Here is a 15,882-nt window from a genome sequence, read left to right as displayed (position 1 = left end):
TGTGTACCCTTTTATGGGCTTGTCAGGTAATAGTTGGTGGTGTCAACTTTAATGTCATAAGCAAACAATGATTCATGTGGCCCCTACTGTGTTTAGGGGACTTGAGTTAGAAAGTATCATGACTGTCTCTTGGAATCATCACTTGAGTCATTTTTTTGTATGCACAGAGACCAAACATTTAACAGCCTTTGTTACAAATTGGGAATGTGGTATTTACCTAGTAAACAAAGGTACTGTTGAATTGCATTATGGTAAGTGTAGGATCCAGGATTTTTGGAGTCTTACCCAATTTATAGTCATTAAGAGACATATCTCTGTGACATTTTCATTCAATCTGTGTCTAACAGCCTCAGCTTATTTAAATACAATACAAAAATGTTCAAAATCGTTGTGAATAACATAGCTACTAGGATTTTTTTTAAAAAACAACAGGTTTGCAGTAGTGTGAAAACCATACGGTGTTATTCCAGGTTACTGTAAATTTTGTGTATTTGGGATGTATTAATATATTACAGCCGCTGGCCAGTTTAACTTACACCCTAGTTATTGTTTTTATTTATTTTCCAACCAATGGAAGCAGGATGATAAAGATGTTAGTGTCAAATTACCTACAAATTCAGCTACATTTTATTTTCGCACAAGTATAAATAAATAATGGGGCGTTTACGAAGCATTATCACAAGCAAGATGTAACGCGCATTACAGCGTAGCCGAGTTGAAAATAGTGCAAATAGATTAAATGATAATCAACACGTAAACTGCAAAACAGGACGAGATCAGGTGCTCTGAAAGCAGACTTTGCAGTGTCAGTGTTGTCCTCAAGTAGCTTCTACTGCCCCGACAGGTCATGTAAGGACAGGTTGGCAGCCAGCCGGCTTGGGAAACGAATGAATTTAGGGCCCGTTTTAACGTTTTTCAACCACACTTTTATTTCTGGGCAGCGCGTAAGCTCAATTTAACTCATAAAGAGTATAATTCAGTGGTGAGATAATATATAATTTAGCTAATTTTAAGAACGAAAACGTTAAAGCAGCGAGAGTCGCCGAGGAATGACGTCAGCACGTAACACATTGAATGATGACGCCGTTTGATCATTAAAAAAAATCAGCCGTTAAAAAATATCAGAGAATTAGGTCAGCACATTAACACAGGACTAACGACCACAATATGAGTGTAACTACCGTGTTTTAGCTTCTATAATTCTCTCAAAGGTGCGACCTGGGTGTAAAATAACCTGCCCCAACGAGGAGAGCGATGTCCGGTGTTCCCAGCATCTGCAGACGGGAGCCGTAGCCGTTAGACCGGTCCGTCTGTCTGTCTGCCTTTCTCCGCTGGGTTTTGGAGACCCGCAAACCCAAATAACGCTAGCTGCTGTAGTCCCGGCCAGGCTGTAACTGAATTATTAGCCGGGAGAAGGAGAGACACCACCAGACAGAACCAGAAAGCTGCTCTACCGAGACCCAGGAAAATACTCGTCGCCTCGTCTCGACCGCCTGGTAGCAACACAGTGCACATTTCAGTAGTTCCAGTAAGTTTACCGCCAGACATGATCAATAATAATGACTGCCCCGGCTAACACCGGCTAGGTGGCTAACCTCATATACATGCTAGATGCTGTAGAGCTCATTTAAAAGTCCTCTTATATTAATTTATTGCTTCAACGTTACTTTGACGAATTAGCTAGCTCACACCTCCAAATTGTTTCTGATGTGCTAACTATTAATGCAAATGATCTCGTGGTGGCAGTGCAGAATAGCATACTGTACACAGTAACGTTATTGTGAACATTGTTCAATCTGTTTAACGGACTTAATCAGCAACAATAAACCCCAGTCAGATTGCTGTGTTGTCTCTGAAGTGGAAATTTTAATCACACATTTGCAACACCTCTATCACAATGAATGCAGAATTCACTGGGCTCACTGTTCATTGTGATAGAGGTGTTAATGAGGCGGCAACCATCAAGTTAATTTATGACATGCCGTCAGAAAATATAAATGATATCTTGGTGTTGCTTAAAAATCCTGATTATTTAATTTGGGCCCTGCTACTGCTAGACCAATAACCAGCCTAAAGGTGGGTGTACCCTGCAATACACTCCAACGTATTGTACATCAACTGGAATAAGACAATGAATACATGAAGGATTGGGTGTGAGTTCAGTACTGAAGTTAATGTCTTTTATGTGAAATCATGTTGTGTAAGGATTTTACAAAAATTAGTTGTCACAATTAATGGCTTTAAATAGGGCTGCAGCCATTGATTATTTGTTCTTGATTCATTAATAAGCATATACAATGTAAATGGTAAAAATGCCCATAATCATTTCCTGGAGTCTATGGACACATTTTTCATCTTGTGTCAGTCAGTTGTATTCAAAGTGCAATATAGTAATAAAACAGAAAAAGCAGCAAATGACAGCCAAAAAACAGTTGCTTACAAAAGTAATTAAATGATTTTATATGATTTTTATGCAGACAATTGATGTCATTGTATTGCCCGTTAATGTGACCATGCCTTGCAGTCTTCTGAATTTATTTGTATGTATTACCGTTGTTGGTGATAAATGCAAATCTCATATTAAACTGCACTTGCTAGATCTGTTTACAGGCCCACTTGAATCATGCCATTAGTCATCATGCTGAAAAAAGTATTTCCACCCCCTGAGTACTTCATGCAATCAGATGTCAGTGTTCAAATGTGTGTTTGGCTACATAAACACCAGACTTTACATACAGTTTAACTGTGAAGTATCATGTCTTTGTTGGGTTTAAGGTAAATTCTCTGTGAACTGAAAATGTTCACTCTGACTCAATTCCAGAAACGATTGCATACGTATGCATATGCACTGTTGTCTTAATTATGAGTAGGGTTTCAGCTAACTAAAGATAAATATATTGGTTATTTAGTAGAAAAAGTTATTTTTTAGCCCACTAAAAGTTAGAAAATAAACATTGCAATGTCATATAGCAGAGGGATTTAAAACTGCTTCATTTTTTATGTCAGTAATAATTCCTCAAGGTATTTAGTTTCTCTTGATAGGAAGCAGAAAAGACAAAGCAGTCCTCACAGTTGTGAAGCTGCTTTTTGTATGACTTATAAGACTGAATTAGCTGTGTACGGCCGATTCTCAAAAGAAGTAAGAAGAACTTGAGAAGAAAAACATGGAAACATTTTCTACGATTTACACTTTTTTTTGACAAATCCCTTATGGTATTTGCATATTTGTTATGTTTCCTCCACCAGAAGTCAATAATTCAAGGACTCACGTCGCATGTGAACAGAACCACCTGACCAAAGTCATGTGAGCCTCGACCCTTCTGTCCCAGATCGTCTTTACTCAGAGTAGAAGTAAACAGAGTTTGCTTTGACAATGTCGAGCCGCCGGAAATCGACCACACCTTGCATGGTGCTTCCCTCTGATGTGGTGGAGCAGGAAGAGGTGGAGCAGAAAACAGAAAGGGCAAAGGAGGAAGAGGCGGAGGAAGAGGAGGGGAAGGTAAAGGAGGGAGCAGAGGAGGGGTCGACTGCAGAGGAGCTGGGTCAGGCAATAGTGGTTGTCCCCGCCCCACCAAATACAGGTGAGATTCTTTTTGGCCCATTTTCCCATGTTCACATGACAATGGCATATTGCTAGCCTGAAATGTAGTCAAACTTTGTTAATAAATACATTATTATCATCTTAGATGAGCCCAGTGTCTCTGCTGTAGAAGACAGTGAAGTACCCGCTCCCTCACTGAAACGCAGCGCCACAAACCCTCCAGATGAATCGAGCAGCGACCAGCCCACCCAGGAACAACAGTGTGATACATCCGAGGAGGGAGGAGCAGACCCTGCCACGGTTGCTGCCATTTCCCTCAGCAAGACGCCCATTATGAGGATGAAGACCAAATCTGAACCCAAAAGGATCGCAGTGTCCCTAAAGTCAGCAGACGAGGCGGTGGAGGGTTTTGGAGCTGGTGGTGAGGGAGAAGTGGGCGGAGAGCAGGAACCTATCGAAGCTCCTCTTGGACCAATGACGCCTGTGGAGATGCTGCTGCATGATTCCATGAAGCTCGGTGGAAGCGGCTTGCTGGTCAGTCCATCTTCAGAGCAGCAGAGGAAATCATCCTCTATAAACCCCACAGTTCTGCCTGCTGGACTGGCACAGGTACAAAGTCTCCATTTTACAAAGGTTAAGTAAGCTCACAACAGCAGCGTGCATGCAAAAACACTCTATTTACCCCTATTTGTGAAAGATTATTGCATGTTTTCAATTTCAACAGAAGCATGAACACCTAAAATTGGCTATGATGCTTTGGAAAATGAGTGGCCATGATGTTATATATCCTCAACAGAGAGGTTAGATGTCTACTTCAGCCACAGAATAGCAGCCTCGCAGGTATTCATTGTCAGTGCAGAGACACTTTTTGCAGGACAGCAACTTGCCAAACAGAGCTTGAGCAATGTCTCACCATTGCCACTATGTAGCATTATCAATCAAGACCTTTCTCATCTCCTCCGTCTCTTTACTTCAGGTGCTGTCTGCTTTTCAGGCACAGCAGAGTGCAGCAGCAGCTCAGCCTCAGCTGCTGATTCCCCTCAGCAGCATCCCCTCCTACAGTGCAGCTATGGATACCAATGCCCTGCTAGGCAACACATACAAGAAGTTTCCTTACCCTTCCATGGCTGAGATCAGCAGCCTGGCAGCACAGACACAGTTCACAGAGGAGCAGATCAAGGTATATGAAAGTTGGTTGATGTTTTGGGTAGATTACAGCATATGACACATCAAAACTCTACAAACAGAAGCTCTTTACTCGGTGTATTTTAAGTAAAAAGCAACCTTAATCTTAATCAGAATTTAAGCCTGAAGTTTACTGAATATTGCCTTTTTGTAAATGATGGAGTCAAATGTACTTGATCTACACTCAGGTGTGGTTCTCAGCCCAGCGACTGAAGCACGGTGTGAGCTGGACTCCAGAGGAAGTAGAGGAGGCCAGGAGGAAACAGTTTAATGGCACGGTGCACACTGTTCCTCAGACCATCACTGTCATACCTGCTCACCAGCTCTCAGCAGCTGCTAACGGCCTGCAATCCATTCTTCAGACCTGCCAGATAGTGGGCCAGCCCGGCCTGGTGTTCACACAGGTAGGTAAGGAAAGAAAATACACCATATCTAACAGGACTCTGCTTTGACTGTCCTCGCCTTTAACCCAGTCAGTTAAAACTGGTGTGACTCTTGACATGCTTTAGTTTGAATGAAACTGACTTGGATCGCCTGCTTTAGTTTGAAAAAACTTTGTATTAGCTGGTCTTATTTGGCATGACTTAACTTAAGTCAGCTTGGCATAGCTTCAATTTAATTTAATTCAACTTGATTGTTTTAACTTAATTTGACATGAAACAATTGCGTTGACTTTGATTGTATTTAACAAATTTTAATTGGACATTGAGATGACTTTGACTTATCTGCTTGCTGCATCTCTATCACCCTGCCATTACTATATTAATACAGTTTAAACAGGCAGTAATGCCTTCAGAGTGAAGCCATTAAAGATCATGTATGGAGGAAACTACTGTTTCCTGCAATCAGCAGTATTAAAGCAGGTGTGTTCCATGAGCTGTGAAAGTAAACATATCCTTTGGTTACTTTGTATTTGCTTAAATGATGTTTAATGAATATGGTCTAAATATTTGTCCTTTTGCAACCATTTCAGAACTATATCACTACATGTTATTTGCTGTTTTGTTTTGTTTTTTTACCAGGTAGCAAAATGCAAAATTGGTTTACTGTTAGCAGATCTAGATCTGGCATTTTGTGATACTGATAATATATATATATTTAAGATCTCACAGTACGACTGTCCCGTAGAAATAACATACTTTATAAAGCCAGCTGAGACTCATATTTTACAAATTAGAAGAAATGTAAGTCCAGTTACACAAATACATGGATAGGTTATAGCAGTTCCACACCTGAAAAGCAGTTTTAGAGCTCTTTCCTTAAAGTGAAGTGCTGTAAATAATGGCTGTAGTCACTTAAAACTACAAACTCCCAAATAAACTACATTCCTCTCTGGTGTTATGTCTCATGCTCATATTCTGTGTGTCATTATTTTCTAAATTTGTTTAGGTCGGCCCAGGGGGGCACCTTCCAGTGACCAGTCCCATCACTCTGACAGTGGCGGGGCTGCCCAGCCAGTCCCAGAGCTCCAGCAGAGTTTCCTGCCAGCCCACCCCAACAAACAGTGAGCTGAAACGGGCTACCACTGTCCAGCCCCCTTCTCTTTCTCCACAGGTGGGGACCTGCTTTATTTTACCTCAGTCAGTGCTCAAAATTATGACATAGTGTCTCCATTAGTTGTATGTAATATTTGTCTGACCCCCAAAAAGTCGCACACATCTCATTTGTAGCCTTTGTCTCTTTCCCCTAGCAGGTATTTGGTACAACTGACTGGCACTGTAGAAACCCTTATTTATTATATGAATCTCCCCTTCTCTTTCTAAGGAGAACTCCGCCCTCAGCGCTGACACATTCAGTTTGCGACCTAAGAAGTCCAAAGAGCAGCTAGCAGAACTGAAAGCCAGCTACCTGAAAAACCACTTTGTCACTGATGCAGAAATCGCCCGGCTGATGAAGCTCACCAACCTCACAAAAGGAGAGATCAAGAAATGGTTCAGTGACACCAGGTACAACCAGCGCAACTCCAAGAACAGCCATGTCATTGTTTTCCATGATGGAGGCAGAGGAGGGGGCAGCTGTGGTAGCAGCACTAGCACCGCCATAGTTATTGACTCAAGCGATGAGACCCCCACATCTCCCCATCCTCCACGCACTCCTCCTGTGAAGGAGAAGGAGACACGGCCCAAAACTTGGAATCCTTTCCCAGATTTTACCCTGCAGAAGTTTAAGGAGAAGACTCCGGAGCAGTTGGTGGTGCTGGAGGAAAGTTTTGAGAAGAGCAGCACCCCATCAGATGAAGAACTGAGCCGCCTGAGGACAGAGACTAAACTGACGCGGAGGGAGATTGATGCCTGGTTCACAGAGAGAAGAAAAATGCCACCTGCCAGTACTTGCTCCCCAGATTCTTCAGAGGGTGGAAAGATAGAGGCAGAGGGAGCAAAAGCGGGAGAAGGAGGAGCAGGAGCCAGTTCTTCTTCTCCTACTGCCTCCTCATCTCGTAAAGGTAGTCTAACTCCTCCTGGCAGTCGCAGTAAGCAGCTGCCCGGCAGCAGCAACAAAGACATGAAAGATAAGAGTAAAAAGACTCCGGAGCAACTCCATATTCTGAAAAGTGCCTTTGTGCGAACCCAGTGGCCCACACCAGAGGAGTACGACCAGCTGTCAGAAGAGAGCGGCCTCCCTCGGTCTTACATCGTCAGCTGGTTTGGGGACTCTCGGTACTCATGGAAGAACAGTAACCTGAAATGGTTCTTCCAGTACCAAAGTGGCAATGTGGAAGGGCCAAATGGTGGAGGAAGCAATAAAATGGGAGGCACTGGTCGAAAAAGACGTGGCCGAAGTCGTGGCTGGGGGCGGTCCAGAACCAGAAAGCAGCCAAGAAGGTCTGCCTCCTCCAGTGCAGATTTGGATAGAGCTCCTTTGCCAAGGAAATCAAAGAGCGGGAGGGAGATTCTGAAGGAGTACTACCTGAAGTACCGTTTTCTGAATGAGCAGGACCTGGATGAGCTTGTCACTAAGACCAACATGAGCTACGAACAGGTAATGACATGTTTTTTAGCATGGGATTTGAGGAGACTTAGGTATGTGTCATTGTGGTTTGTATCATACCAGTGTGTCCGTGTGTTCTCTCTACTTTTCATTTGTGGTGTATTTTGTTTTCCAGTTGTTTACACTGCATCATCACATCAAGTCAATTTTATTTATAAAACCCTAAATCACATATTTGGCCTAAAGGGTTTTATATTATACAGTAGTTTTAATAGAGAAACAATGACAGAATGACAGTCTTAATACATGGCATACATACCGGTGGGCATAAAACGTAAAATCTTTACAGCTTGATTTTCTGTTTACTGTGTGTTAAAGTGTTAAGCTACAGCTTCTGAATCAGACAAAGCTTACTTTGTTAGAGGCATCACCGTAAACTATTGACTGATGTACCGCAAATTAAGCTGCTGGGATTTATGTTTTATTACATGTATAATATATTCTAACATATAAATTAATGTTGCAGACATAAAGGAGCTCCTGTTTGCATGTGCATACTGTCAGGCATAGGGAAACGTAAATGTAAGAACTGAATGAAAAAAGTAAAAACACTCTCAGAAAACACTTGATATCTAAAATTGGCAGTAATCAGGAGACATAGCCCATTGCTAATATTTTAGGAATACTGAGGCCATGAATGCAAATTCCCTTAGTAGAGCTCTGACCACCTACCCTCCATGAAATGTTTGATCAACAAAACTTTTAAAAACTTTAAGCTATGCCAGCTATGTAATTCTGGTGAAGAGTACTAAATAAGCGTCTGAGTTCCCTGAAAAGCGCTCTATAAATAAAATGTATTATTAAATCCTTTTTACTGATTTATTTTATTCGATTTTATTTGTTGCTTAAAGCAGACAAATATTAAGTCTCAAAAAAAGATCAGAGTTGGCCCTAAAGATCTATAAAGTAACATGCGTCCAGTTGTGAAAAGCAAACTTATTTTCATGTCATTAAAACTCAGAGGTTAACACTGAGAGATGAAAATCAAAACTGTGAGCAAAAGAACCAAAAACAAAATCCTGCATAATGTTGATCACTTGCACTTGCTTTTTCAACATTTCTGTCCCCATTCCTTCACCAGTTAAAATTTATATGAATTCCTAGAAATACAACAAATGACATGATGACCCTGTTTTCCTCAGTGGTAGCAACAGCCCTGCTGTCATCACTGTCATCACCGTGTTTCTCTCTCTGTCAAAAGGTGAGGGAGTGGTTCGCCGAGGTCCAGCGACGCTTGGACATGGGGTTAGATCCCTTCCAGGAGGCGGCTGCAGGAAGGACAGACGGAGATGGAGAGGGAGGGGAGACGCAGGGAGAGGCGTCAGCAGCCACTGAGGAGCAGGGCGGTGCAGGGGCGGGAGACGAGGACGAGGATGATGATGAAGGAGAGGAGGAGGATGACGGCGATGATACGGACGACAGTGAGGTTTGGGAGCCGTCACGTAGCGTCAGGAAATCCTTGTCGGTCTCTGAAGACTAATGATTGTGGAGAGCACAGTGAAACATTACAGAATGTTAAAAGAGAAACGGTGGCATGATTAATGCTGGAAGACAGCTAGTTAAACCAAGTCCTTTTGCCACTGATTTGCATATGTGCTCATTCGCAACATGAATTCACCGTAATTAACTATTTCTGACATCATGTCTACATGAGACTAACACATGGACTATTAGCTTTAGCTCACTTTCTCAATACTTATCCACTGTAAGTAACGTGTAACAATTTCAAAAAGAATCATGCTAAAGAAGGAATTTTTTTAGCAAACCCTGGCGCACCAAACTTTGATAAAGCTTAAAAAGGAACACCATGAAGTGCAGTCTTCAAGCTGAAGATCTAACCTGTTGAGATGTAATAATTACCCAAAAAGATGGCATTTGATCGCACCTGATGAATACTGACTGAGGTTTTAATGTCGACCTTGCCCCCCTGTTGAATTTGCACTCCTTGCTTTCTCAAAAGAAGCAAGTAAGGGAGATTCACTTACACAATTATGCTGCATTTCCTTGGAGCCTGTTCTGAACACAGCAGGCCTAAATTCAAACTTCAAACTCCAATGTTATGAATGTGTTACCCCTTGTCCCAAACAAAAGTGCGCGCGCACACAAACAAACATACACACACAAAAAGACTTTGTTGTGTGTTTACAAAGGTGCTTAAAAACGTATCACAGCTAGATGTCACTGCTGAGCAATGTCCCAGTGAAACAAGCATACATCTATTTGTGGAACTGCTTGATTTTACATGTTACAGTATCTTTTTTTTCTAGCACCTGTCACATCATTGCAAGGAACAGATATGAATCAGCAGGTTGTTTGAGCTGATTGATTATGACACTGAAAGTCGGGCGTTTTATCTCTCAGAGGTAAAATTCCTAAAACGATATGAGACAAAGCACCTTACTGCTGAATGAATGCCAATGCCATGATGCTTTTAAACGCAGGATGTCTACTCAAGTCTTCCCTTTATAGCTTGTTGTTTCATTATTATTATTAATAGTATTATAGATTTTTTAACTGGACACATACAGATCTGATGGGGAAATGCCACAGTGTGTGGTTAGAATGCACTGCTAGTAATGTTTTTAAAGTCATTTTTCACCTTTTGATAGAACACATCCTGTGCTAAGGGTGATTCAGACAGTAGGCTGTTGTTCCAAAGTTGAATGTGTGGTCTCCTGAGCAGTGAGCTGTAGTTTACAAAGCACCATATGTGAACAAAATAATAGCCACCGCGAGGCAGATATCTGGGTCCACAGAAATAATAATAGAAACAAAATGAATGCTGGAGTGTTTCATTTAGAAATAACTGTTTGTGGGATTCTAATGGGTTGAATGGATGGTCTGAATTTGGGGAGGCAGCATAGCAAAGTTTTCCCCAAGCCATGTAAATGTAAGCACCTACTGCAGCTCCAGTGTAAATTTAGAGTATGTCAATCCACAAGTTCTCACCTATACTGCAATCACCACCAGATCACCAACACCTTGCCTTTAGGTTTGGGCTCATTTGCTCATGTCAAACAAAAGGCCTATGAATCTTTTTGGGTGTTGAGCCTTTCTTTCAAGAAACACAGTTAAAGTGGAAACAGACAACTTTTACCCTCCTAGCATTTCCAAGTGGTGTTATCGTTGGCACTGCTGTTGCAAAGACTGTCGTGTCCAGATGGTAACCCCAGATTCACGAAAATCTCCCGCAAGATTTCATCTTTTGTGATTCTATCATTTTAACCCAAACCATTATCTTTCCAAACCCTAACCAACAGCTTTTTGTGCCTAAGCCTAACCAAAACTTTGTCACACCATAAAACAGCGAGACAAGAATATTTTGAAGCGGCTCGTTTTGAAAATCTAGGGTTACCTTCTCACCATGACCTGCAAAGACAACCAGATTGCTTTCCATTTTCCTGAGAGCCTAACTACCAAAAACACAGGACACACTGTATTTTGTCATAACGGTTCCACTGTCTGCCCATTTCTTCTACTGGGGAAAAAAACTGCAAGGAATTTAAACTGATAATCTTGGATAACTTGAGATATCTGCAGCCACTGGGAAAAAATGTAAGAGCTATCCTCCTCCTGTTTTGGTTGCACAATGGTTGATGCACTTACTTTGCGACTTACAAGTTTTCATTTTCCTGAGATTGTACCTGGTGGCAGACAGAATTGCTTAGTGAAAGAGGGGCTTACAGGGAACCAGTCTGAACGCAGATGGTGTATTATTCTATAACCAGTACATTGTGCAATCAGCATTTACTTCTTAGTGATAAGTTAAAGCAAAAAACTTGTCTATTTCCGCTTTAAACACTATTTCAAATAATAATTTGATTCCAGTCTGCACTGAAGAGACAAACATGAAGCACCTAAACTAAACTTTAAAAAATGCACTTTGTCCACTTGTATACATAGTGGACTAAATCCTGATTTGGCACCTTAATCTCTTATTATACCATAAAATGGCTCTGAGAGACCAAATCTGTTTTGTATGACTTAAAACTGAACCAGTATTTTGCCTTTTTTTATCATCTGTGTGTTTTCAAGAGGAGGAATCAGTTTATCCTTTTTTTCTAAAATGATTTGTTGTTTCTTAGTTGGATGTTTGTAAGGCTCAAAAAACCTGTATAACAATCACCCATGTCTTTTTTTGCTATATTGCACAATTCGAGCCCCATTTTTAAGCTTTTCTCCTTTTGAAAATGCACAGCTGTGATATTTGTTGTCATGTTTTGTATTGTTGCTTTAAACCATGGGAGTTGTCTTGGACCTCTCACCCCTCTCCTCCAATCTACTTTTGTAAAATGAATGCTTAGACTTATGATGTGCACTTCCCAAGACATGTTTCTATTAATGATAGCAGTGTCCTGTTGGTTCCGTCTCCTTAAATTGTCTACAACATCAGACTACGGACAGACAGGGCTATAGGGACATCTTCAAAAGAATGAAACTGTCAGAAACGTCTTTAAAATTTTACTTTCTCTCATTGTGAAGAAGCAGCACAGCATTCCCTCTGTGGTGAAAGTCTACCAAATAATGCTCCTCTTTCTAACAGTTTTCCCCCATGCTTTACCACAATGAATTGACTGGACAATAGCCTGAAAACTGTCCTGACTACGGTTCTTCACAAATAGAGGAGAGACTCTGATGAAGCTTTGCAGATAAACCTATGTGCCTACATGGCTCGTACGCTTGTTTGAACAGAATTTCACCGACTCTTGACAGAAGATGAGAGAGAATTTGAAATTCCCCACTGTTGGGTGATTCGTAAAGAAGGCTTGTTCAAACTAAGTTGTGATGCATGACCGAGCTCTGCTTTCTGCCGACGCTAAAAGATGCCTAGAAACTCTGAAGTTGACATTAAGTCCTTAAACGGATACCTTGCTGTTCCGAATTGTAATGTATCTTTTTCACCAGGCACTTTTCACACTACATGTTGGCACCTTAAGCTGTCTAAAAAGCAATTTAATGAGTAACCTTGAAAGCAATGTTGTCTTCTAGCTGAAAGATAGCTGCTATGGCTTGTTTATAGTAACTGAAGGACACGTGTGTGACAAGTGCTTGGTCATGAAAAATAACAAATTCATAATGTTAAGGTATAAGTTTTGTCTAATACTGCATGCAATAATTAAGACGAACAACTGCTCATTTTGTACATACAATATTTTGGGTTGGTATACTTGGTACAGTAGAAGCCTAATCTGGGATAAGTTCTTTGTGTAGCTTTAATAATACCAGTTTCTTTCTATTACTAAGTTGACTGCAGCCATGTTTCTGTTTTCTTTTAAAAACTGTTTTTCAATTCATGGACACAGCTTCAGTTACTCTGGACTATTTTATCACCATTGCAGTCATTGTACAGCAAACATTTTGTGGCCGTTTGTTAAACCCTGGTACTACACGTTCTACAAACTGGCTGTCTGCAGTTAGCTTGTTTGAGTCCACAGGTTAGGCTTATTCCTGCCCCCTGGGTATCCAGCCCACAGTCTTTTACAGTGTGCTCTGTCTTTACTATAGTCAGTCTGTTTTGAATGGTTTTATATGTTTCTATCTATGAAAACTGTCTTTACAACTTCTTTCCAGACATCAGTGGATTGCTTGTTGACAAGATCGACTCATAAAATATGTACAATACAGTAGTGTTTTTTGAAATAGAATCACTTTTAGAGTGCGGCCGGTGTTGCCCAAGTGGCTTTTTGGTACTTTGTTGCAAAAATTATAAAGTCAGAACTCAATAGAAAAGACATGCACATAGTTGAAGGTGTTACTAAAAATAATGCCTTGGTCGCACTGGGAAATTGATTTTTTTTTTATTAATAATGATGTCTCCAGAATTGAGGCTCTACAACGAAGTTGATTTAAAAATGGTAAATTAAGTGCAACAGAAAAAAATATTAAAAATTAATGCAGTTGTTTAAAGGGGCACGGCAAACATGAAATTTACTTGTTATGAGGAGTACAACTAAGCCTATGAAAACACAGCTTTGTAGTTTCTTATGTGGCTCTGGAGGGAGCTTTCTAAAATTAAAAAATAACCCTGATTATGTTGTAGTAATGCCATCAGGGTTATCTCAGTCTTAAAGGTCTAGTGGGTAGGATGGAGGAGGATCTATTGGCAGAAACTAATATAATATTCATAATTACGCCTTTATCAGTGTATAATCACCTTGCACAAATAGAACAAGCCATTTATATCTACAGTACATAGCATTGAAGTAGATTTTGGGAGGAACGCAGGGGACATGTAGTCCTCAGTATTTAGACAGGGCTTTTATTTTGACAAAGTTAAAGAAATGTACACCATAAATTGATGCAGAAATTGTGCAAATTGGTGATAAAGAAATTCACAAGAAAGCAAAGTGTTTGATACTCAAAATTTTCTGGCGGAACACCCCCAAAACCCAAATTTTACTTGGGTTCCCCTCAATGTTGAAATGAAACTTACGCTCCTGCTACATAGGGAGCAGGTCCACCATGTTTCTACAGTAGCCCAGAATGGACAAACCAAACACAGACTGTAGAGAAAGCTTTTTGCATTCTTACATTGAAGTGAAGGCCACCGTAGGTTCTCGCTCATGCTTGGAAAGGAAGGGGTGATGGAAGAGGTATTCAGTTGGTTGCAGTCCACAACCTCACCAATAGATGGCACCAAATCCTACACACTAGAGCTTTAAAAAATCATAACTGTCAACCTGCACTATACACAGGTGTTGTGCGGTTTAACTAAAGTGGGCATTTTTTGTGGCTTGACCTAATGAGACTTAAAGTCAGGATTTTTCAGCCTCAGTTGCACGTATTTAGACCATTGTTTTTTTATTCTGTCCCCCGACATAGAATATTAGCACTAAATATCTTGAGTACCCCGTTAATGAATTTCTGTCTACAACTGTCCAAAAAACCCTCAGTTTTAAACATCATGTATTTAGATAGATTTCCCAGGTTGCTAAGGTGCCATGTCTTCTCCCTGAGTTGTGATTTTATATCCAGCAGTCATCATGTATCCCAGTTAACCTTGTGCAGTAGAGCTAAGAGCTAACCTTGTGATCTGAGTAGTTTACCTGATGTCCTATTGTGCACACGTCATGTCTGTATCCTTCGCTATACTTCTGCTATAGTCTTCACTCGTTTTCTGTATTTAGACAGGTAGTTGGTTGAATGTTTCTTACAGCAATCAGAGATTCAAATGTTTTCACTATACAGCAGCCAGCTTTTTTTGGCAACAAAAAATACACCTTGTCAGAACTGTAATATACTATATGTATAAATGTTTTTTTAAATCCATTTACAGTGGAATTTTCACCTCCTGGTTTTTCTGATCTATTCTTTTTCCGTCAATGTTTTTTACCCCAAGTTATTGCTTCTAACAAGCGTGCTTTTCATTGAACCGTAAAGTGAACAGTTTTCTTCGTTCCCTGCTTCAATACAACTTACACTTCTACATCTGTTTTACTGAAGGATGACAGCGACCTTTCAGCTACGGTATTAAGTTCTAATCAGTTCCATAGACACAGATACTGTGCAAAGAATACAATGATCTAACTGTCTGCTCTATTTTTATAAATAGGTAAGTGTTACTTTAGAGGCAACACATATTGGCTGTTCCATTTGGTCCCCTAGACCCATGTTTAAAAAAAAAGAAAAAAGATCAGGTTTACACAGTAACCCTGATTGATGATTAGAGGGGATTCTGGGAATGAAACTGACACACCTGAGATTTGACTTTTTGCAGGCGTTAAAGACAAAGATGATGTCATTGATGATGATGACCTAAAACTCTGTTACTTTGTGTCTATGGTGCTGACATTTCCATCTACTCTAAGTTATTGCTTGAGCATCTGGAATAAGTATGTTTCATAACCTTTGATTAAACGTGGTATGTACCTGTATGTGCGTTCGCCTCCGCAGGCTTGCTTTAGAAAGCTAACAAGTCCTTTTTGTGGTCCCTGCAGTCATCCGCTTGTACCTTACCAGCTGTGAGGCAGACAATTTGTGCAATGTTAATTTAAAATCCTAGCTGTTATTGAGGCTCTGGCTTAATTTCTAGCTTTATTTAGAAAAGATTTATATTTTATACTTGTTTGAGGACAAAACCCAATAAATTTTCATCAAAAGATATGCGCTCCTGAGCAACATTTTTGCTTTGAATAAATGTGAAATCAAGCAGTCTGGACTAAATGCAC

The 15,882-nt window shown here is 40.5% G+C and overlaps 1 protein-coding gene across 3 annotated transcripts; it reads left to right on the top strand.

The window, feature by feature from the left end:
• The first annotated feature begins 29 nt into the window (after window positions 1–29).
• On the top strand, window positions 30–15,815 carry zhx1 (zinc fingers and homeoboxes 1). 3 transcript variants are annotated; one of them, XM_088083998.1, is made up of 8 exons: window positions 30–1,528; window positions 3,247–3,581; window positions 3,687–4,150; window positions 4,536–4,721; window positions 4,915–5,130; window positions 6,116–6,280; window positions 6,491–7,705; window positions 8,916–15,815. In XM_088083998.1, exons 2-8 carry the CDS (start codon window positions 3,374–3,376, stop codon window positions 9,192–9,194), a joined length of 2,733 nt encoding a protein of 910 aa, XP_087940124.1. In that variant the 5' UTR covers window positions 30–1,528; window positions 3,247–3,373; the 3' UTR covers window positions 9,195–15,815. The 3 variants fall into 3 exon arrangements, with proteins under 3 accessions (XP_087940124.1, XP_042346506.1, XP_042346505.1); XM_042490572.2 differs by having other exon boundaries at window positions 4,518–4,721; window positions 6,494–7,705; XM_042490571.2 differs by having other exon boundaries at window positions 4,518–4,721.
• The last annotated feature ends 67 nt before the right edge of the window (window positions 15,816–15,882 follow it).

The sequence above is a fragment of the Plectropomus leopardus genome, chromosome 11 (assembly GCF_026936395.1).
Source record: "Plectropomus leopardus strain MGB_pleo_1.0 chromosome 11, ASM2693639v1, whole genome shotgun sequence".
Lineage (NCBI taxonomy): Eukaryota > Metazoa > Chordata > Actinopteri > Perciformes > Serranidae > Plectropomus > Plectropomus leopardus.
Note: the sequence above shows the minus strand (reverse complement) of the source record. Positions and strands in the feature narration are given on the sequence as shown.